The 21,741-nt window shown below is 41.6% G+C and overlaps 1 protein-coding gene across 1 annotated transcript; it reads left to right on the top strand.

Moving 5' to 3' along the window:
- Positions 1 to 4,784: 4,784 nt before the first annotated feature.
- LOC146579438 (NLR family CARD domain-containing protein 3-like) lies at positions 4,785 to 20,165 on the top strand. Its single transcript, XM_085269190.1, has 11 exons — positions 4,785 to 5,047; positions 6,618 to 6,644; positions 6,850 to 6,969; positions 7,330 to 7,452; positions 13,663 to 13,726; positions 14,381 to 14,600; positions 14,686 to 16,480; positions 16,571 to 16,744; positions 17,092 to 17,265; positions 18,451 to 18,497; positions 18,574 to 20,165. The coding sequence occupies exons 2-11, from the start codon at positions 6,637 to 6,639 to the stop codon at positions 19,113 to 19,115; spliced, it is 3,267 nt and encodes a 1,088-aa protein (XP_085125316.1). The 5' UTR covers positions 4,785 to 5,047; positions 6,618 to 6,636; the 3' UTR covers positions 19,116 to 20,165.
- The last annotated feature ends 1,576 nt before the right edge of the window (positions 20,166 to 21,741 follow it).

Below are 21,741 nucleotides of genomic sequence, written 5' to 3'. Positions count from 1 at the left end.
TGCCCCGGCTGCCCGCACTTCCAGCACTCCGGCCCCGGCGTCTGTGCTGCTCTCCGTGGCTCGGGGGCGGCTCCACTTGGCTCGGCTGCCCTGGACGGCACCAACGCCGCGAAAGGGTTAGTGGGGCTCAGCGCCGGCAGCCGCTCTGCCTGCCCTGGTGCCGGCACACGGCGTCTCGGGGCCGGCACTGGGGCCTGTTTGTTCGGCCTCCGTCCGGCGTCCCCGGGTTCCCCTGCTCCAGCGGCAAGGTGGTCTTCCGCTAGCGTCACCGCTACCTCCAGGCTTGCGGGCCGGTGGCACCGGACCCATCTCGCCGTCTCCGCTGGCAATCCCTCCGTGAACTGTTCCAGCACCACCTTGTCCACCAGCTTCGTCTCGCCCTCCGATGTTCCCGGTTGCAGCCAGCGAACCGCCGCGTCGCGCAGCTGCCGGGCCCAGGCGAATGGTCGGTCTGTTGGGGCCAGCCGACAGGCCCGGAACCGCCGGCGATGGTCTTCGGCGGTGAGCCCCAGCCTGTCCACCACCGCCCGGCTCACGTCCGGGAAGCTGCTCCTCGACGCCGGAGGCAGACTCAGGGCCGCTGTTTGTGCCTCCCCAGACAGCAGGGGGAGCAGCCGCGGAGCCCACTCCTCCCGCGGCCATTGGCAAGCCTCCGCCGTGGCCCGGAAGGTCTCCAAAAAAACTTGTGGGTCGTCCCCGTCCCCCATCCGGGGCACCGACACCGACAGCGGCAAGGGCTTCGGCGTGGCAGCGGCCCCGACCAGCCGTTCCAGAACTTGCGTCTGTCGGTCCGTCAGCTCCCGCAGCGCGGCCAGGTGGGCACGCTGGTCGGCCGCCTGATCCCGGCTCATCGTCGCCATCTCCGCCAGCATCTGCGCCAAGAATTGCAGAGGCTGGGCGGGTGGCGTGGCCTGTGGGTCGGACATTTCCACCGGCACTCTTCCTGGGTTTCGGCACCACTTGTAGAGTACACCCAGCACAGACACACGCACACACAGGCAGGTATAGCCAACTTCCACGTTTATTGATATATTTGTATTTTGACAGCTGACTCAGTCGCACCGTCTGACAGCTCGAGCCCAGCTGATCTCTCTTGGCCGCTCCTCCTCGTCTCACTATAAACACAGCGGAGGAGACCATCATTAGTCCATAAACAATATCAGCTGTTCTTACCAGCCTCACGGCGCCGCCCCGTTGAGCCTTCCGCTCCACTCCTCCCCTGCAGCTGCGCCCGGGGCCACGCCTCCGCCACAGAGACCAAGACCTGTCTAAAAATATCCAGCTCTCGTAAATATATGTATTTCATAAGGTGTTTTATAAAGTTGAGTATGTTTTTAGTTAAAATTAAAGTTAAAGAGCAACATTAAGATCATCAGTCCTCACCTGACAAGAAGCAGAAGAAGAGAAAATAGAGGATTTTCATTCTGACTTTAATCCTGATGCAGAAAAGTTGTTAAACTTCAGTTGTCGGACCATGACACACTGATACATCCAACCACTGCAGAGTCTCATAAAACTTCTGAAGATGGCAAACTCAACATGAACAATTTATAAAAGACTCCACAAAGCTGGGTGGGACAGGCCTTGAGGACACAGCACTCATCTGGTCTGGTCCAGCAGACGTGCTTGACTGGAGTCTTCTCCTTTGTCTTTGAATCTGGTCACGAGTGGAAGTGAATGATGGAGGAGAGGCAGCAATGGTGCAATGTGGAGAGGGAGGGAGAGAGAGTGGCATGGTTGTGGATTGCAGGCTGGCTACAGGTTAGTCAGCAGGGGGGTGAGCATTCACTGCAGTGTCGAATCTGTTGAAAACATATTCAAGTATCTGGCTCTGTCCTCACTGCCTCCAGCTCCTCTGTGTTTGGATGGCTTGAATCCAGTGGTTGTCTTCATGCCACAACTGTCTCATGCTGATCTTGGCCTTCAGTAACACCTGAACCGTTGTAGCCTCCTCTCTATCGCCCGCTCTGAACGCCCTCTTCTTGTTATTGAGGAGAGCTTTGATGTCCTTAGTCACCCACGGCTTGTTATTTGGGTAACAAATAATGTCCGTGCTGGGACAATGGAGCTGGTGCAGAAGGTTATGTAGTGAGTGACACACTCAGTAAGCCCACTGGTGTCCTCACCGTGAGGCCCACAGAGTGTCTCCCAGTCTGTCACCTCAAAACAACCCTGTAGTCCCACTAAAGCCTCCTCCGACCACCTACTACTATACTTCTAGTGGTCACAGCTTCCCTCTTCACAATAGGCACATAGCAGGGGGTGAAACAGGTGTTTATATGAAAGCTAAAATACTAAAGCTACAACCTTTAATATAAAGCTGCTGCTGAGCAAACATGGCTTATACTCCTACTCTTTCTGTTAACTAGACATAAAAACACTTGAGGTCACCCTCTGATGTATTTACCACCCCGTCGTAGATCAATCACAGTATCCTGAACTCTCATTGGTAGACGCTTGAATTGTTGTCGTGAAGTTCAGCCTGGATATCTTAAAAAGAAGGAAACTGAACTTCTTTTCAGGCACTTAGACTAACATGACCTGGACCCTTTTAGCGCCCTCTGTAGTTGAACTGTGGAAGTGAAACAGAGCCACAGCCTGCACACAAACAGTTTAACTGTGGATTACAATATGATGAGAAATGAGGGCTGAAATGTGTGAGCAGGTTAAGAGGCTCATATCTGTGCAGTTTCCTTCATTGATGTAGAGGTGTGTGTGTGTGTGTGTGTGTGTGTGTGTGTGTGTGTGTGTGTGTGTGTGTGTGTGTGTGTGTGTGCAGACAGTGAGCAAGAAGACGATGAAGAGGATGATGAAGGTAAAGAGAGCAAAGAAAATGAAGGTCACCCTGAGGGTGGTGAAGGATGAGGAGAGGACAGTTTTCTTACATTTTTTGTCCTTCGTGCTTTTGAACCATCAAACTGTAGGTCAGGAAAGCTGATTCTTTTTGTCTGTTTCTGATAATAAAACATGTTTCTGGGGACGTCGTGTTCAGCTGTCTTTATCATGCAGTATAGTAAACATGTTTCAGTGTGAATGTTACAAAGATGAGATTTTACTGTGAAGCTTTTTTATACCAGGGGAATCATAAATACTTCAGTGATGTAAATAATGCTCTCAGAAGCTGGAAACTCCAAGCAAAACTCACTGAACCATAAATAACTGTAGATCACAATATGATGAGAAATGAGGGCTGAAATGTTGTCTGGCAGGCAGAGCGTCTCCACAAATCTGAAGCTTCTGATTTGGAGAAAATGACCTGAGGGAGACACCTGGTGGACAAACACAGACATGACAGGAAGAAAGACTAAAGTGCAGAGTGGAGACAAACAGCTGGAAATACTTGTTGGAAAGGATTGTCATGCTTCAGAAAAACACACAGCACACACTCTAACAGTCCTTTATTTGCACTGAAGGAGACACGTGAAGAAACCAAATCACACAATAATGAAGTGAACACATTTATAGTCAGTGTTCAAGATGATGGATAGAAATGAAAATCATGGAGCATTTATGCATTTTTACATCTGTGTCACAGAAACTGTTCAGCTATTCTCTGTTTATTAGTCTATTTATCAGGAACCTCTGTTGATTTTATATGTAAAGGATTTTCCTTCTATCACTGAACCTTTTAAGGGTTTTCTCTTAGTAGTTTTGGGGAGTTTTTAATTAGATTTACAGCTTCAGAATAACTTTGTGATGTCAGATTAGAAAGTCTGTGTCCAACCCTGGTGTTTGATCAGATGTTTGATCCCTGCAGGGTTGGAATTTTTTCTATGCATGTTGAATTTGTTGTATTTGATTTGAGTTAGATTTTTACTGATGAATGATTCGTTGCAAAGTGGATCTACCAACAGTTTATTTCTTTGAACAAAGGTTCTTGTACGAGAATGTGAGTGCCTGGGTGTGTGCGTACCTGTGTGTGCACGTGAGTAAGTGTGTGTGTGTGTCGTAACAGTTAAAGCACTGGGTGTGTGTCTCTGTATATGTGACTTCCTGCCGGTCATAAAAGTCCATCTCCTCTCCAGACCATAATTAGACCATGTGACACTTATGAGCTTTTATTACATTCGGGGACAACAAGGGTAACAGACTTCTCCTCTCTTTCCTATCTGTTCCATACAGTCCCAGCATCCCCCAACTGTAGCTTCCTGTCTCCTTTTATGACAGGCAGACCCCCAGTGTCAATAAATTCCTCTCCCTCTACACAATTACACACACTCTCAGGCCTATAGCTAAACCAAACTAAAACACACACACATTCACAAATCCTTCCCTATTCCTCTGATCTACAGCTCGACCCTCTCATCTAAGCAAATTTAAGCTCATTATATTCTAATAACTGTTTTCTTGTACTCACAAATGGAGTTGAAGTTTGTTTGGGATCTGAATTGCTCTGTAGTTTATATCACAGGAGCACATCTCAGATTTGTTTTAATGTCATCAGGAGGCTGGCTTAATCTTCCCAGCAGAAAGGGTAAATTTGTGTGTTACAAGAACAACACACAAATAGATTACACACATTTTTTTCCTCCTGTACATCATTCCTGTTTTACTGTTGTCTTCAAACATTACTCATGAAACCACCCCAAAATAACAACAGCGCCTTTCTTGGAAGTTACTGAAAACTGAACTGAAGCTGCAGTGAACACAAACAGAGGAACAAACTGGCTGATGTAACCTGACCTCAGGCAGCCGGGCGTGACGGCTGTGTTTGCATATGGAAATATACTTGGTTCAGTGTCCTGTAAGGACTGATGAAACAGGTACAGAGTGAAAGAAGGACACACAGCAAACGTCTGTATTTTACATTTTATTTATTTTCTGTCCTGTTACTAATGAATTATTAGCCAGCCAGCTTTCTTGTGAACGATGTTAAATATTTCTGTTAGTACACATCATCATGTGAAGCTGAGGTTGATTATATGGGATAATGTTGTCCTCTGAAAGAGACTCGTGACCACAAAACGTTTGAGAACCTCTTTTCTGGACCGAGGAGACTGAAGGTTTCCCACTGCAGGCAGAACAGACTCTGTTGGAAGGACTAAAGGTGAGACATGAACCATGAATTTGTTTTGTTTTTTGTTCTGTTTTGTTTTCAGACATTTGTTATTTAAGCTCATCATGGCTGACATGACTGTTAATGCCTCTGGATGATGAGCTCTCTGTGTAGTTTGTCATATTTGATTCGGGTTGGTTGGGTCATTTCTGGTAGCAGGGCTCTAGACTGCAACCAATTGGGTTGCAAATGCAACTAAATTTTTCAATGGTGCCACAAAAAAAAAATCCTATGTCGCAGGTCTCCACAACTCTGAAAGCCTCCGTGTGATCAACAACAAACACACATTATGCCCATATTGTCGTCTAAACCAATCTGAGATTGTCAGGAGCAGGACCTCTCTGATTGGCCGTGGTCCAGATATTCCTGTAGTCCTTCACGTGTACGTTTGAAAGTGCAGGTGGATAGAGGGAGGTGAGTAGCCTGAATAAAGCGATAGCAGGTGAGAGCAGGTAAACGGATTCCACACAAAGACGTAAACACAGAGCGCGGACCCGACGCATCAGAATCAGCTTTCTCTTTCTCGGCTTTCTCACTCGACGACCGTAAGTGGACACGCCGTCAGGGCTGAAAGCAACAGCTCACTGGTTCTGATGCATCACTGATTCTGGGTAGTGAAATGTGTTATTCAAAACTTTATCGGGACGCAGAGTCCTACAGTTCTTAAGAAAATTAATATTCAATTAAAATGTTAAACACTCTTCAGTAAGTGGATAATTTATGTTTTGCTGTTTAAAACTTTCACTTGATAGATGAAATTCAGTAGCCAGGGGCAGGAAATTTAGCCAAACATCAGAACAAAGCAGTGACATTATAAACTTGTTTTACTAGTTGGACAGTGTGGGCGTGTCATCCGGGTACAGTGAGCAGCTGTATTCAAATCATTAACATCTAAGAAATAAACAAGGAAGTGAGCTGCAGAATAAAACACACTGCTGGTGGACACTTAGTGAGCTTTGAATTATTTTCATTTTGTTTCTTTTCTTTGTTTCTTTCATTTTTTGTTGTTTATAAAATTATTTTTAATATATTATTTTAAGATGTGTCTTTAAATCCTTCAGTGGTTACACACAGTCTGGAGGGGAAGTAAGTGAAAAATAGCTGAAGTAGAGGATGCTTTCTAGAATGTGTGTTATGTGCCAGGAAAATACCTTTACATAAATATTGACTCAAACTCCTGAAGCATAAAGTGATGAAGGGAAGTAAGACAAGATCTTAATAGAAAAAGAACAGAATCAAAACTTATCCCAGTGCAGACAGACGGTGTTCAGGAAGATGATGAATAAATTAATCTTTGATCTGATTTATATTATATGTTTTTTTGTATTTTTGTTCTATTTAATCTTCTGTTTGAAAAGTGTGATCATCACAATGATTGTTTGTTGACTCTTTGATGGTCAGATTGATCTTTTTGACAAACAATGAAAACTTAGTTATAAAGTAATATAATATAAAAGTATAATTATGATTAAACAAACCTTGTAGCTATCAAATATCTCAATAAACAGAAATAAAGCCAAATTATAATCTGTGTTTTATTCTCACTTTTCTCTTCCATCAGGTGACTGCAGGTTACAAACATGGAAAGGTATCACACTCTAAACCTTGTATTATCTTCACTGCTAAATGAACAAATACAGAAATGTTCTCAAACTACATGCAGTAACTTCATCATCTGCTTTCTCTCTGTTAATTAATTTTAACCCTGAAAAGTTTTTCTAATATATCTTTCACCTGGAGAGTAAAAAATGGTACATATATAACTTTTCCTGATTCCTTTCCTCACTCCTCAGACCAGACTCTCCTGAACATGAACCTGAGCCGAGTCTCAGCTCTGTAACAATGAGGAAGAGAAGCACTCAACAGGAAGACCGTCCTGACTTTAAAAGCAGGAAATTGTCTCCTGATGCAAAGTAAGAGTTAACTGAATGGATCCAGGAGTAATCAGTGAGAAGTTTTAGTTTGCCACATGTGTAATCATTTATTATTATTATTATTATTATTATTATTATTATTATTATTATTATTATTAATGATGTTGTTGTTGTTGTTGTTTTATTGCTGTGTTCATAAAAAGAAGAAAACACAGCAACAAATAGACTAAAAAGAACAGAAGTCATTTGTTGTGAAGTGCATCAAACTTTTTAGCCTTATTTTTTAGTCTTACTGTAATATTATTACTGTGACTAGCTCCAAGTTTATTCAGTACTTTTCGTGTCAGAAGGCTAAAAATGTAATTTCTCTGCCTGATGGTCTTTTTCTCTGTTCACCAGGATCACTGAGACACCAGATGCCCCTGAACCTGAACCTGGACCCAGCTGTGTGTCTTTAAAGAGCGATCGGTCAATGGATTTCCCCATCCACTTTAAAGGACCAAAACCGGCTGCTGCTGAGGAGTAAGAAAGTTCACACCTACCTTAAAGCTATGTAGTGCATCTGGCCTCAGTCCTGAAATTTAGGTCCTCCATGAGTAAGACTGACTTTTTTTTTTTTTATCTATCATGACAGCCCTGCATTCCCTGCACTGGCCATCATGCTGATTATAATTTATGTGGTAATCAGCAGGAATGTGTCAGCAGTTAGTCAGTTTGACTCTGATACTGTGGGTGCTCGTTTTGCTTAGGAAGGTGAAATGATCTACAGCTGTCTGTGTGGTGCTGGAAGCCACGATACAAGCTGCTGGAATTCTTTAAATATTAAATAAAAGTGCTTCAATGCTTCCTTTATATTCCAGCTTAAGCATGGACCACCCTTGATCCATGTTATCATAATCTCATAATTCATAGTGACCATCCCAGCATTCATGAAAATCATTAACAAAACTGGTTGTTACAGCCCAGTCTAGGGGTACCGAAACAAAACATAAAGGTTAGGAAAGATGTGACCCCGCCCTGGTCCCCAAAACCATACCCAGAAGCCAAATCTTTGAAGTGAACGGTGGTTTATTTGTGGCTACACTGAAAACTTAACTCTGGGGTGAACAAAGGCCAAAATAACAAACAGAACAAGCTAAGTCGGGAAAGGAGGTGCTATCTAAAACCCTAGATGAATCAAAAACCAAACAAAGGACAAGTGCTACAAACGAAAACTAAGCCATCACTTTCTGGATTATACTGAGACAAAGACACTGGCACCACTACGGGCAGGGACGACGGCACAGCAGGGGATGAAGAGGAGTTTACACCGACATTGTAAACAAAATAAGGCTTCATCAGGTTGACGTGACACAAACAACGTTTTCTCCTATGGTCAGGGGTACCTATAACATAATCTCTGTCACTCAGTTTCTCTTGGACAGTGTAGGGCCCACAGAACTTTGCAAGGAGAGAAGATCCAGGACTGGGTAGGAGAGTCAACACTTGGTCACCTACTTCAAAACTTCTCTGAACGGATCTCTTATCAAATTTTCTTTTCATTTTTTATTTTTTATTTTCTTCTGAGATACGGAAAGAGAACACGTGGAATTTTGTTTGCTTTATTCCCTTTAAAGCCGGTCGGGCTCTGTTTTGCGTAACTATTTTAAAATCCCGGTAGAACTTCAACCACGTAAGCTAGCGCAATAATTTTTTTTGCTTATGAAATAAGAGAAGTTATACTTACATCTTATGCCATCAGCTTGTCCGAAGTCACAGTTTCCTTCCACATATAGCTTTGCAAAAATTGCATAAAAGCCACTTGCAGCAACAAAAACATAAACATGCTTTGCCAAGCTGTTCGTTACACTTCCTACGTTGGAATAGACGTCAGCGCGAACTATCGCATGTCCACCATTACCTGCCCAAAACCGGAAGTGACGTAATTTTCGCAGAAATGTGGTTTTTTACCTTCAAGGCCTATACTGGTGTTTTTAAAAGTTATGTTTGACTTTATGACTTTCTGTGTCGTTTCTGGGATGCTTAGGACTCATATTGCACTGCTGGAAATAGTTTATTTTGATGCATATGCTGCTTTTTTGCAAATTTGCATTATAATAGTGCTGAGCAGGATCAATGTCCACAAGGCTGCAGGCCCTGATGGCATCCCCGGGCGTGTTCTGGGGAGCTTGCAGGAGTGCTCACAGACATATTCAATCTGTCCTTGGCCCACGCTGTGGTACCGGCCTGCTTCAAATCCACCTCCATCGTCCCGATACCCAAAAACTCCAACCCATCTTGCCTCAATGATTACCGCCCAGTAGCACTCACCCCCATCATCACTAAGTGCTTAGAGCAGCTGGTCCTAGCACACTTCAAATCCTGTCTCCCCCCCACCCTGGACCCCCACCAATTCGCATACCACCAGAACAGGAGCACAGAGGATGCAGTCTCCATCGCAATGCACTCTGTCCTCTCACACCTGGACAACAACAACACCTACACCAGAATGCTGTTTATAGACTTCAGTTCAGCATTCAATACAATCCACCCCTCACAACTCATCAGGAAACTGACAGACCTGGGCATCAGTTCCCTCATCTGCAAATGGTTACTGGACTTCCTGACCAACCGCCCCCAACATGTCCGGCTGGATAACCACTGCTCATCTACCATCACAATGAACACCGGTGTACCACAAGGCTGTGTGATGAGCCCTTTCCTCTACTCCCTCTTCACCCACGACTGCAGACCTGCTGATGGTTCCAACGCCATCATTAAGTTTGCAGATGACACCACGGTGATTGGCCTCATCAGTGACAACGATGAGGCCGCCTACAGGGAGGAGGTGGATCGTCTGGCTGAGTGGTGCGACAGAAACAACCTGCTGCTTAACACCGAGAAGACCAAGGAGCTCATCGTGGACTACAGGAGGAATGCTGACCCACATCCACCCATCCACATTAACCCTTTAAGACCTACCATAGAACCAAGTCCGCCAGAGCTTATATTATATTTTTACATGCTGTGGAGCCATTTTTGGGAGCATTTCAAGTTGCTATACATCAATACAACCATTATAGCCCAGATTTTAATAATATGTATGCATTAAGTGCATAGTAATTACATAAATTGCATATGCATCAAAATAAACTATTTCCAGCAGTGCAATATGAGTCCTAATCATCCCAGAAACGACACAGAAAGTCATAAAGTCAAAGATAACTTTTAAAAAGACCAGTATATGCACTGAGGCCCTGATCATAAAAAAGACTACATTTCCGCGAAAATGACGTCACTTCCGGTTTCGGGCAGGTAATGGCGGAAATGCAAAAGTTCGCGCTGACGTCTATTCCAACATAGGAAGTGTTATGAACAGCTGATTGGATCGGCACAGCGTGTTTCTGGAATATTATGTTTTTGTTCCTGCAAGCGCTTTTTATGCAGTTTTTGCAAAGCTTTATGTGGAAGGAAACCGTGACCGAGGACAAGCTGATGGCATCAGATGTAAGTACAACTCCTCCGGTTTCATATGCAAAAAAAAATATTGCGCTAGCTTACGTGGTTGCAGAGCTACCGGGATTTAAAAATAGTTACGCAAAACAGAGCGTGCCCGCTCCGACCGGCTGTAAAGGGTTAAGGGGACGGCTGTGGAGCGTGTGAGCAGCTTCCAGTTCCTGGGAGTCCACATCTCCGAGGATCTCACCTGGACGACCAACTGCTCCAAGCTGGTCAAGAAGGCTCACCAGCGCCTCTTCTTCTTGAGGACTCTGAGGAAGAACCACCTGTCCTCAGACATCCTGGTGAACTTCTATCGCTGCACCATCGAGAGCATCCTGACCAACTGTATAACAGTCTGGTACGGGAACTGCTCTGCCTCGGACCGGAAGGCGTTGCAGAGGGTCGTGAAAACTGCCCAGCGCATCGCCGGAGCACCACTTCCTGCCATAAAAGACATCTACAGGAAGCGGTGTCTGAAAAGGGCTGGGAAAATCATCAAAGACCCCAGTCACCCATCGCATGGACTCGTCACCCTCCTGCCCTCTGGGAGGCGCTACAGGAGCCTCCGGACTAAGACCACCAGGTACCGGAACAGCTTCTTCCCCACAGCTGTCAGACTCCTGAACTCTGCCTCCTGACATCTGACCCACGTTAAACTCATGGACTGAACATACACACACCCACAATGGACAACTGTACCCTCAAACACACAATAATAACATGGACTGAACCACCACTCACAACCACTAGCACTTTATATAGCCTCTGTAGAAACTATCTACACCCTCACTTATCTTAACTGCACTACTGTATAGCTCTGTGTAAATAATCATTCTGTACATTCGATAATCTTTAATCCTACAACTGTTTACAACTTGCATAGTTCCCATTTCTGTATAACTGTATATCTCAGATTCTGTAAAGTTATTTATTTCATATTCTGTATAGTTTTTCATATTTATATCCTGTTCATAGCCTGTACATAGCTTGTACTCACTACAGCCTGTACATACTTATAGTTATAGAATATTCACAACATACTTCATACCGTGTACATTATAACATACCATAATAGACCCATTTCTGTAATATACTCACATATCTATATTATTGCTAATATATATTGTAATATATCTATATCACTAAAGCACTTCTGGATGGATGCAAACTGCATTTCGTTGCCCTGTACCTGTGCATTCTAATATTTATTTTTGTTTTTCCTGCAATATATAAAAATTGGTGTATTTCAAAAATAAAACTATGAAGACACTTAAAATAAATTTCCTGTGGTGGGAAACTATTTTGTGCAACTTTTTTGCATTTACAGTTTTGAGGGATAAGCCTCTTAAATTTCTCTAACTAGAAATAAATGTTAAAAAAACAAAAACGATTTTCAATTTTTTGTATGTAATTACTATGCACTTAATGCATACATATTATTAAAAATTCTATAATGGTATGGTTGCACTGATGTATAGCAACTTGAAATGCTCCCAAAAATGGCACTGTAGCATGTAAAAATATAATATAAGCTCTGGCGGACTTGGTTCTATGGTAGGTCTTAAAGGGTTAAAGAACATATGTAATCTAACACGTTTTGATTTGGGATAACTGTCTGAGGGATATCTCTTTGAGCAGTCACAAATGACCATGCACTGTGTCCAAACACCAGCTCTGCGGGACTGAAAATCGTCGACCCCTGCACACTCTCTGTCACTGCTAGAAGGAGAAGTGGCAGACCCTCATCCCACTCTCTTCTTGACTTGAGGAAGAACTTCCCCATCATGGCTTTTAATGTTTGGTGGAAACCCTCAAGCGCACCCTGTGATTTGGGATGATACACACTGAATTTTTGATGCATTACGCCAAGAAATTTCAAGACCTGAGCAAATATTTTAGACATAAAATTTGACCCTTGGTCCGTTTGAACAGATTTTGGAAAACCGAAAGTGGAGAAGCTAGCACTCTCACAACAGCTTTGACTTTGAGAGTGCGTAACAGAATAGCCTTGGGGAAGCGTGTGGTGGTGCACATCAAAGTCAAAACATACTGATGTCCTGACTTTGTTTTGGGAAGTGGACCTACACAATCAAAGAGTAATGAAGCAGGTGGAATAACTTGGTTTGGTTTACCACTAACCTGACAAATGTGGCAGGAGTGGCAGTAAGTTTTTCTAATTCCTAAATGTCCGGAGAAACTGTCATGTGCAAGACTGAGTACCTGGGGTTGGAACTTTTGCGATACAACTATCTGTTGAAAAACATTCCAGTCAAGATCATTAAATGAGGGAGGGTGCCATTTACGCATTAACATGTCATTTTCAATGCTGTAAACTCAGGGATTTTGATCGCTGGAATTCGCAGCAAGTAGACATTTGGCCAGAGTTGGATAATTTTGTCTCAGGATCATCTTCACAGCATAGAAAAGAGTCAGACAAGTCAACATCACCGTATTTGCGCTTATGCGCACGTGTGACAACACAGGCAAGCAAGACCTGAATGGCAGCAGGAGTGGTGATGAGCAATCAGCCACCGTTAGCTCTCCAATCAGGAAGGACCTGTAGATTCTTAAAGACATAGCACAGAAGAAAACTCTAGCCGGCCAGGGCTGTAACACTGATAAAGGACCTACACCTTAACATTTTTAACCTTAACATTGACATTTTTCTGCATGAAATAACACTGCAAAGTGCATTGGGATGTAATAAGATGATACTATTAATAATAATAATAATAATAATAATAATAATAATAATAATAATAATAATCATAGATCACATTTATATAGCGCTTTTCGAGACCCTCAAAGCTCTTGATCTTTTTGTAGTTCACCGTCTGGACACTGAACACCACAGATGTAGATGTATTGTAGGCAGATTCAAGGTGTCATCGTGTGTTTTTTTTGTTTTTTTGTAGGTGTATTCTTAGATTTTTCCTCCTTCTCCTTAAATAAAACTCTTCAACATAAAAATATGAATCTGCCTTTTTTCTTCTTTTTGCAATGTACAGAGCATATCTATAATATGGTCAGTACAAGAACACACTTTAGTACAGAACCATCACTGACCTGTTAGTTAGACTAGTGGAGTCCAATAAATGAATAAACAAATAAGTGTATAAACTGACACAATAGATTTGTTACAGCACAGTTGTGCTTGTTTTAATCAGGATGATCATCAAACAGCAGAAGAAGAAATCTTTGGCTTGTATTTATGTGCAAAATGGTTCTAATTTCTTCATGATGTCTCCACAGAGCTGATCAGGAGAGTCTTCATCATGCCCAGCAGCATCAAACCAATCTGGACTCGGTGTTTAAGGTTTGTACATGTACACCTACCTCTTTTTTTTAAATTGTTTTCATGTTTCTCAGTCCAATATTCATCATAACTTAATGGCAAAATAACAAACATACTCCAACAGTGAATTAGTTTCACTTTATTATTACTTATAAAGCACTTTTCAAAACAAAGTTTTGGGAACATAACATGATCTGCAAATAAGGTGCAAGTACACTGCACAGCCACGTGATTATCAGCGGTTACCATGCCTACCTAGCTGCATCAGAGCTGCTTTCCGTCAACAACCTCCATTTTAGACCCACCTACAGACACGTGACTGACGGGACGTCACATGCAGTAAATTTGGGTAAACGTGGGTTTTGGCATTGCAACGTCTGATTGGTTGAAGTGACGTGAACATGGCATCGTTGCTGTGATCCTATTGGCTCAAACGATTAAAAAGAGGTGTAAATCATGCAAATTGACCAAAACAGACCAAAGTTACAGCCCCATTTTGGAATTATATTTTTTTTCTCTGACAGAAGTTTTAATTTAATTAGTTACCTGCATATCGTTTAACACTGTAACTCTGTTAAATTGAAAACACACAAAAAACAAATCTGTAAAAAAGTATTTTTTACTATGAAGATCTGATTTTTTTTATGAATTAAGATTGTGTCATTTATTTTCCAGATACTGGAGGGAAACATTATCACTTTTGTGAAGAACGAACTAAAGAAGATGCAGAATGATTTGAATCCAGATTATTCAGAGTGTCAGAGGGATGAAGAGGAGGTGTTGGACAGTGAGGAAGAGAAGCAGAGAAGGAGCAGCAGAGAGGCATTTCTGAAACTTGCAGTTAACTTCCTGAGAATAATGAAACAGGAGGAGCTGGCTGACTGTCTGCAGAGCAGTGAGAGGATTTCTCTTCTTTACAGCAATGAAATTGTCACATTTTCTATAATCATAACACTCATGTTTCTGTTGCTTTCTTGTAGGAAATCCTGATCCACGTTGTGAGAATACATTTAAATGTAACCTGAAGAAGAAGTTCCAGTGTGTCTTTGAGGGGATTGCTAAACCAGGAAACCAAACCACTCTAAATGAGATCTACACAGAGCTCTGCATCACAGAGGGAGGGACCGGAGAGGTCAACACTGAACATGAGGTCAGACAGATTGAAATGTTTTCCTGGAAACCAAACAGACCAGAAACAACAATCAGGTGTGAAGAAATCTTTAAAGTCTCAACTGGAAGAGATAAACCAATCAGAACAGTTCTGACCAAAGGAGTGGCTGGCATCGGGAAAACATTCCTGACACAAAAGTTCACTTTGGACTGGACTGAAGACAAGACCAACCAGGACATCCAGTTCATGTTTCCATTCCCATTCAGAGAGCTGAATTTACTGAGGGATAAAAAGTTCAGCTTAGTGGGACTTATTCATCACTTCTTTACTGAAATCAAAGAAGCAGGAATCTGTAACTTTAAAAAGTTCAAAGTTGTGTTCATCTTTGATGGTCTGGATGAGTGTCGACTTCCTCTGAACTTCCACATCACTGAGATCCTCACTGATGTTACAGAGTCCACATCAGTGGATGTGCTGCTGACAAACCTCATCAGGGGAAAGTTGCTTCCTTCTGCTCACATCTGGATAACCACACGACCTGCAGCAGCCAATCAGATCCCTGCTGAATATATAGACATGGTTACAGAGGTCAGAGGGTTCACTGACCCACAGAAGAAAGAGTACTTCAGGAAGAGACTCAGAGACAAGGAAGAGGCCAACACCATAATCTCTCACATCAAGACATCACGAAGCCTCCACATCATGTGTCACATCCCAATCTTCTGCTGGATCACTGCTACAGTTCTAGAGAGCGTGTTAAAAACCAAACAGGATGGAGGAAAGCTGCCCAAGACACTGACTGAGATGTACATGCACTTCCTGGTGGTTCAGACCAAACTGAAGAACATCAAGTATGATGGAGGAGCTGAGACAGATCCTCCCTGGAGTCCAGAGTGCAGGAAGATGATTGAAGCACTGGGGAAACTGGCGTTTCAGGAGCTGCAGAAAGGAAACCTGATCTTCTATGAATCAGACCTGACAGAGTGTGACATTAATGTCAGAGAAGCCTCAGTGTACTCAGGAGTGTTCACACAGATCTTTAAAGAGGAGAGAGGGCTGTACCGTGAGAAGGTTTACTGTTTTGTCCATCTGAGTGTTCAGGAGTTTTTAGCTGCTCTTCATATCAATCTGACATTCACCAACTCTGGTATCAACCTGCTGAAAGAAGAAGAAACAGCCTCAGTGCAGACTGGAGAATCTTCAGTAAGACATTTCTACCAGAGTGCTGTGGACAAGGCCTTAAAAAGTCCAGATGGACATCTGGACATGTTTCTTCGCTTCCTCCTTGGTCTTTCCATACCATCCAATCAGGATCTCCTACAAGGCCTGCTCACACAAACAGGAATCAGCTCACAGATAAATCAGGAAGCAGTCAAGTACATTAAAGAAAGGATGAACGGCGCTCTCTCTCCTGATAAAAGCATGAATCTACTCCACTGTCTGAATGAATTGAATGATGACTCTATAGTGAAGGAGGTCCAGCATCAACTGAGTTCAGGACACCTGTCCAAAGTTAATCTCTCTCCTGCTCAGTGGTCAGCTCTGGTCTTCATCTTACTGTCATCAGAAGCAGGTGTGGATGAGTTTGACTTGAGGAAATATTCAGCTTCTGAAGAGGCTCTTCTGCAGCTGCTGCCAGTGGTCAAAGCCTGCAACAAAGCCCTGTAAGTATCCATTTTAATCCTGGCAAGACATTGCTTTAAAGTATTTATTTCAAAAGTTTGGAAAGTTCACTGCTATTCATGTCTTTCCAGGTTGGGTGTCTGTAACCTCACAGAGAGAAGCTGTGAAGCTCTTTCCTCAATTCTAAGTTCTCAGTCCTCCAGACTGAGAGAGCTGGACATGAGTAACAACAACCTACAGTATTCAGGAGTGAAGCTGCTTTGTGTTGGACTTGGGAGTCCACAGTGTGTGCTGGAAACTCTCAGGTTAGCTGATTCTTTGTTTCAGGAGATTTGGGTATTTCACAACTGTCATTATTTTATAGATTTAATTTATGTTGTGGTGTAAGTTCTGAGAGAGAACAATAGAGTAGACTTGAAACACACACTTCTTAAATCAGAAAAATATGACTTTATCTATGATTGTCCATCATAGCAAAAAAGACAGAAAGTCAATGTGTTTTGTTCTTTTTTAAAACTGAGTGAAGAAAAGCCAGTTTGTTTGTTTTTTAACTACTTTAACTGAAATCAGAATCTGTTAATTTGACTACATGTACATCATCAAATTCAGAGCAGTTCATTACAATGATGTGACATGTTGTATGTGTTTGAAGGCTGTCAGGCTGTCAGATCACAGGAACAGGCTTCACCTCTCTGGCCACAGCTGTGCGCTCCAATCCCTCCTATTTGAAAGAGCTGGACTTGAGCTATAATCATCCAGGAAACTCAGGAATGAAGCTTTTGTCTGCTCTAAAGGAGGATCCACATGTGAAACTGGTCATACTCCGGTAGGAAAAGAGGAAATAAAGCTAAAATATATTTTTTTCTCCAGCATATTGTAAGGTAACCACTGATCTGATTGCCAGTAATACAGTCTGTATGTCCAGTTAAGTGGGCAGCTGTGTGGGTGAATGACTCAATGACCAATCACAGTTAAAACACGAGGAAGGATACACAGCTTGAAGGAGAATGTAACAAATACATAAGGATTGGACCCTCGATACTGACGTTTCAAGACTGTGTCAATCAAAACACCAACATCACATGACCATGGCTAAGTGAGGTTTTGATGTGTTTAACCCCAGATCTGACAGGTGCCTTTGTGATGGTTCTGGGTCTGTGATCCAGTTTATAGTTTCATTTTGCTGCTTCCTGCTGCGTTCCCTATGTCCTCACTTCATGCTCCACACAGTCACAGCCTTACCTCCCTGTTTTTAGTCAGCTGAGGCACCAGGATTCCTATTTTCATGAACAAGTCATCTGTGCAGGAACACGTTATTTTTAATTGTGATTGGGAAGAATTATATATGCTCTCAGTTCAATTAAGTACTCAGATTCAAAGTGTAATTAAATAAATATTGACTTAATCTGAATGTTTGCTGTCATAGCCTCCTGAGAATCGAGAAAAAAATCATCTTCTCATTGAACTTTTTATTGTTTTCTGCATGCAGGACTCAGTAGGTCTATTGAGGCTGGAAATAACCGAAGCTACAAAACAAAAACAATAACAGGAACAACTTGACTTGAAAAACGGATTCAGACTCAAAAAGTCTAAAGCCTTTGTCATTATCAGAATGAACACAGCAGTCTTTTCTCAAAATATTTTGTTCTATATATTTATTTGTTTTGTTTTGCACTGAATAACTAAGCAACGGAAACATCCTCACACGTGTTAACAGAAAGAGAAAATAGTATTTGAAGCACAGTGTTCATTGTAGTGACAGAAACACAGGGAGGCAGAAAATAAAGCAGACTGAAGGTTGTATTTAGGTATTTAGATAATTTAAGAACCTGGTACAGACCCGATGATTTATTTTTTTAATTGTGCTTTGATACATAAAACCTTAGAACTGTATTATCTGTTTGACTTTATTAAGAGATAAAATAAAACACAAGGTTATTTCTCTAGAAAAGATGAATCAGAGAATATAAAGGCCACGTCTGCATACTAAAAGATAATGTGCTCATTTCAGTGTGGAGCCTCAAGGAGTCCAGTGGATGAGACCAGGTCTAAGGAAATGTAAGTATTTTTGATTTATGAGCTGCATTCAACAATCTTGTACTGTTCTACTTTTTTTGTCACGGTTCCCTTTTAGATTTCTGTGATCTGACGCTGGATCCAAACACAGCACACAGAAACCTCAAACTGTCTGATGACAACAAGGAGGTGACACATGTGGAAGAAGACCAGCTGTATCCTGATCATGATCATAGGTTTGATCACTGGCCTCAGCTGCTGTGTACCAACAGTCTGACTGGTCGCTGTTACTGGGAGGTCGAGTGGAGAGGAGAGGTTCATGTTGCTGTAGTTTATGGAGGAATCAGACGGAAAGGAGAAGAGGATGAATGCAGGTTTGGAAGGACTCATCAGTCCTGGAGTCTCAACTGCAGTGATGATAAGGGTTACTATGCAAGTCACAAATTTGATTTAAGAGCCATCCCTCTTCTCCCCTCACCTCTCTCTCACAAAGTAGCAGTGTATGTGGACTGTTCTGCAGGAACTGTGTCCTTTTACAGTGTCTCCTCTGATAAACTGATCCACCTGCACACCTTCAACACCACCTTCACTGAACCTGTATATGCTGGGTTTAGAGTGAAGCCTGACTCTAGTATCCACCTCTGTGCTGACTCAGAATAATGAACTTACTGTGCAGAGAAATATTCTCACATTGGTGTTTCATACTTTTTCTTACTTAGTATATCAGGTAACTGTCTCGTACATATATTAGTTTGTTTTTCAGTCCAGAGATGTTGGATAAGACTGATTCTCCTGAAAAATTTTTTTATCATCTTTGGTGCCTTTTTTTAAAGAGCAGATATCAGTTGTTACTTATATACTACAGTGTAAATACCCACAGGACTTTTAGTGCTGAGGAAAGAGGAACTGTATTTTTAAATCTGTTGCATTACTATCATCTATTACTAAATTTGTTGCATTATACACATTTTAATCATGCTTAGACTGATGGATGAAATCTTTGGAACATATAATTTAGACATTTTAGACGTTGTTGGTTAGACTTTGTGATGATGAGCGCTGCAGGCTCTAAATATTTTTTGTTTAGGCGTCTTTAATTTTTTACATTGCATAACTATACGTTTGTGTCTCTCTCTTATTATGCAAATTAAGTAACATTACAGTACAATTAGTTCATGGAGAAAAGCAATATCACCACTATGTGACCAGTTTTCACAACAACTGATCTGGATGGTTCTGGATCCATTTATTAGTCTGTGTTGATCCAAATGTAGCTTCTAGTACTGCTGATACAAGAAGAGCAGCTTATGGCTAACTGGACGCTGTGGAGACGTCTCTCTTCAGTTCATAATCAATAAAAACAGTCTGACCTCCAGTCTGTGTTTCTTGACTGAACAGAAACAGTTTTACAATCTGAGATCTGGTTTTTATTCCGCGTTAAAACAGACTCATGAAATGTAACAGAAACGGAAAAGTGAAGACAAAAGAATCAAGATGAAAACAGTTGGATTTTTTCTTCTTGACTTCTTGCAGATTCTGTCAGTGTGTGTTTACTTCTCCCGTGTATATATGTGTGTAGTATACACACCAAGTGTTATTAAAGTTAGGTTAATTAACAAACTTGATTTGTTTAATTTACAAACTTGTATAGAGTAAGTTGCAATTCTGTTAAAGTGATTTAATCCTATAGTTTCAGTAGAGCTTGTTTTGGTTGAGTAGATTTATCAGATGTACTTAAAATTTCTTGTTCAAGTTAAATGTATCATACATTTTATATTTCACTAACCCAGTTGTGTGGAACCAGTTGACATAACTGGGTGGAGTAAATACAACATTTTATTTCTTAGAGTGTATTTAAAAGTGACTGTTTGGATTCATTTAACCAAAATAATTAAAATCTGTAAATAAATGAAAAAATGCATCTTTGAAAATGAGAGTAGGATAAAAAAAATAATCTGAAAAGGTGAGGATTGAAGAAAGAGAAAAGTACACAGGAGTATTTTAATCTGTTTGATTGGGTCCAGTGAGCTCACAGCGCCTCCAGCAGGTGGATTCCAGTACTGTTTGTTTTTTAAGCTGTAAACAGTTTCCTTCTCTGCTGTCAGTGTCTGTTTGGAGCCGAGTTACTAAAGAGGTCTTTTATTTGAGCCAGTTTAAATGGTTTAAATTTGAAATATCTGTTTGTCTCCTCCAGCAATTTCCTAATGTTGTAAACCTGCTCAACATTTGGCAATAAAACCCTTCTGATTCTGACTAACGGGACCTAAAACACAACTCAGCTGAAAAGAAAACACAAAAGAGCACCACCTGGTGGCCAGAGGTGGAAACACAAATGAAAGCAAAACACACACACAGCTCCTTCAAGTTTGGTGAAGTGTGCAGCTCTCTGAACACATGAGGCAGAGTTCATGTCAATGCCACTGCTGCAGCAGCAACAAAGTGAGCCACAAAAGAGAAGAGCTGTTTCTCAACATCAAATACTCCAAGTTTGTTCTTCCTTAGTTGCTAATTCAAACTTGGCAAATTAACTTAAGCGCCCAGACTTCTGAGCATGGGAGGACACAGACACACACACATTTCGACTGTGATTAATATATAAAACGGAAATTATTAGAGGCCACATAAATAAAAATATATATTACTGATTTATTTTATTATTTTTTTGAAGTGGAAATGTGGAGTTAACAGTTGTTTGTAGACAAAACTCTTATGGCTTATATACAGTCTACTAAATGACTTGTGTAGATGAGTTAGCGAAATTCTACTTCAGAATTGGTATTTATTAACTTTATTTCTCTTTTAGCACATAAACAGTGGTGAGAGTTATAAGGCCATGTGGTGGTGCAGAAAGCTGCATCTGGTCAGAAGGGAACAAACACACAAACTTGTTGGCTGGATTTGTATAAAATGAAATGTCTGGCAATGGACAGAAGCAAGGATATCGATGTTTACACCCTTGTGCAATGAAGAGGATGCATGTTGTATCACAAGACATGATAAGACAGCTGATTGTTTTGTTTCACTGAGGCATTTTGTGAGGGTATAGCTGCTGTGGCATTTGTCTGGCTTGAAACAACAGCTGTAATCTCCACATTTCGACTTTTCTCAAAACACTATTTTGAGGTAAAACTCCTTCCTTTCATTAATGTGACCTTAGTACTCTACTGTACCACTAATTACCCAAATTGTTTTGAAGGATTTCTCCAAAACATGTAGTGATCGAAGATATTGATAGTCTGATATAATAAGTGGTTTTGTTTGAAGTTATGCAGAACTTGTCTGTGTC

The sequence above is a fragment of the Mchenga conophoros genome, linkage group LG3, assembly GCF_057382185.1.
Source record: "Mchenga conophoros isolate Kocher_MC1m ecotype Shallow Benthic linkage group LG3, M_conophoros_male_GT1.1, whole genome shotgun sequence".
NCBI classification, from domain to species: Eukaryota; Metazoa; Chordata; class Actinopteri; order Cichliformes; family Cichlidae; genus Mchenga; species Mchenga conophoros.
Note: the sequence above shows the minus strand (reverse complement) of the source record. Positions and strands in the feature narration are given on the sequence as shown.

What these genes read in the sequence shown, in the direction of transcription:
- LOC146579438 (XM_085269190.1), top strand. An exon ending in AAATTGTCTCCTGATGCAAA is followed by an intron (nt 6,970 to 7,329) that starts GTAAGAGTTAAC and finishes TCTGTTCACCAG; the next exon opens with GATCACTGAGACACCAGATG. An exon ending in GTGAAACTGGTCATACTCCG is followed by an intron (nt 17,266 to 18,450) that starts GTAGGAAAAGAG and finishes TGCTCATTTCAG; the next exon opens with TGTGGAGCCTCAAGGAGTCC.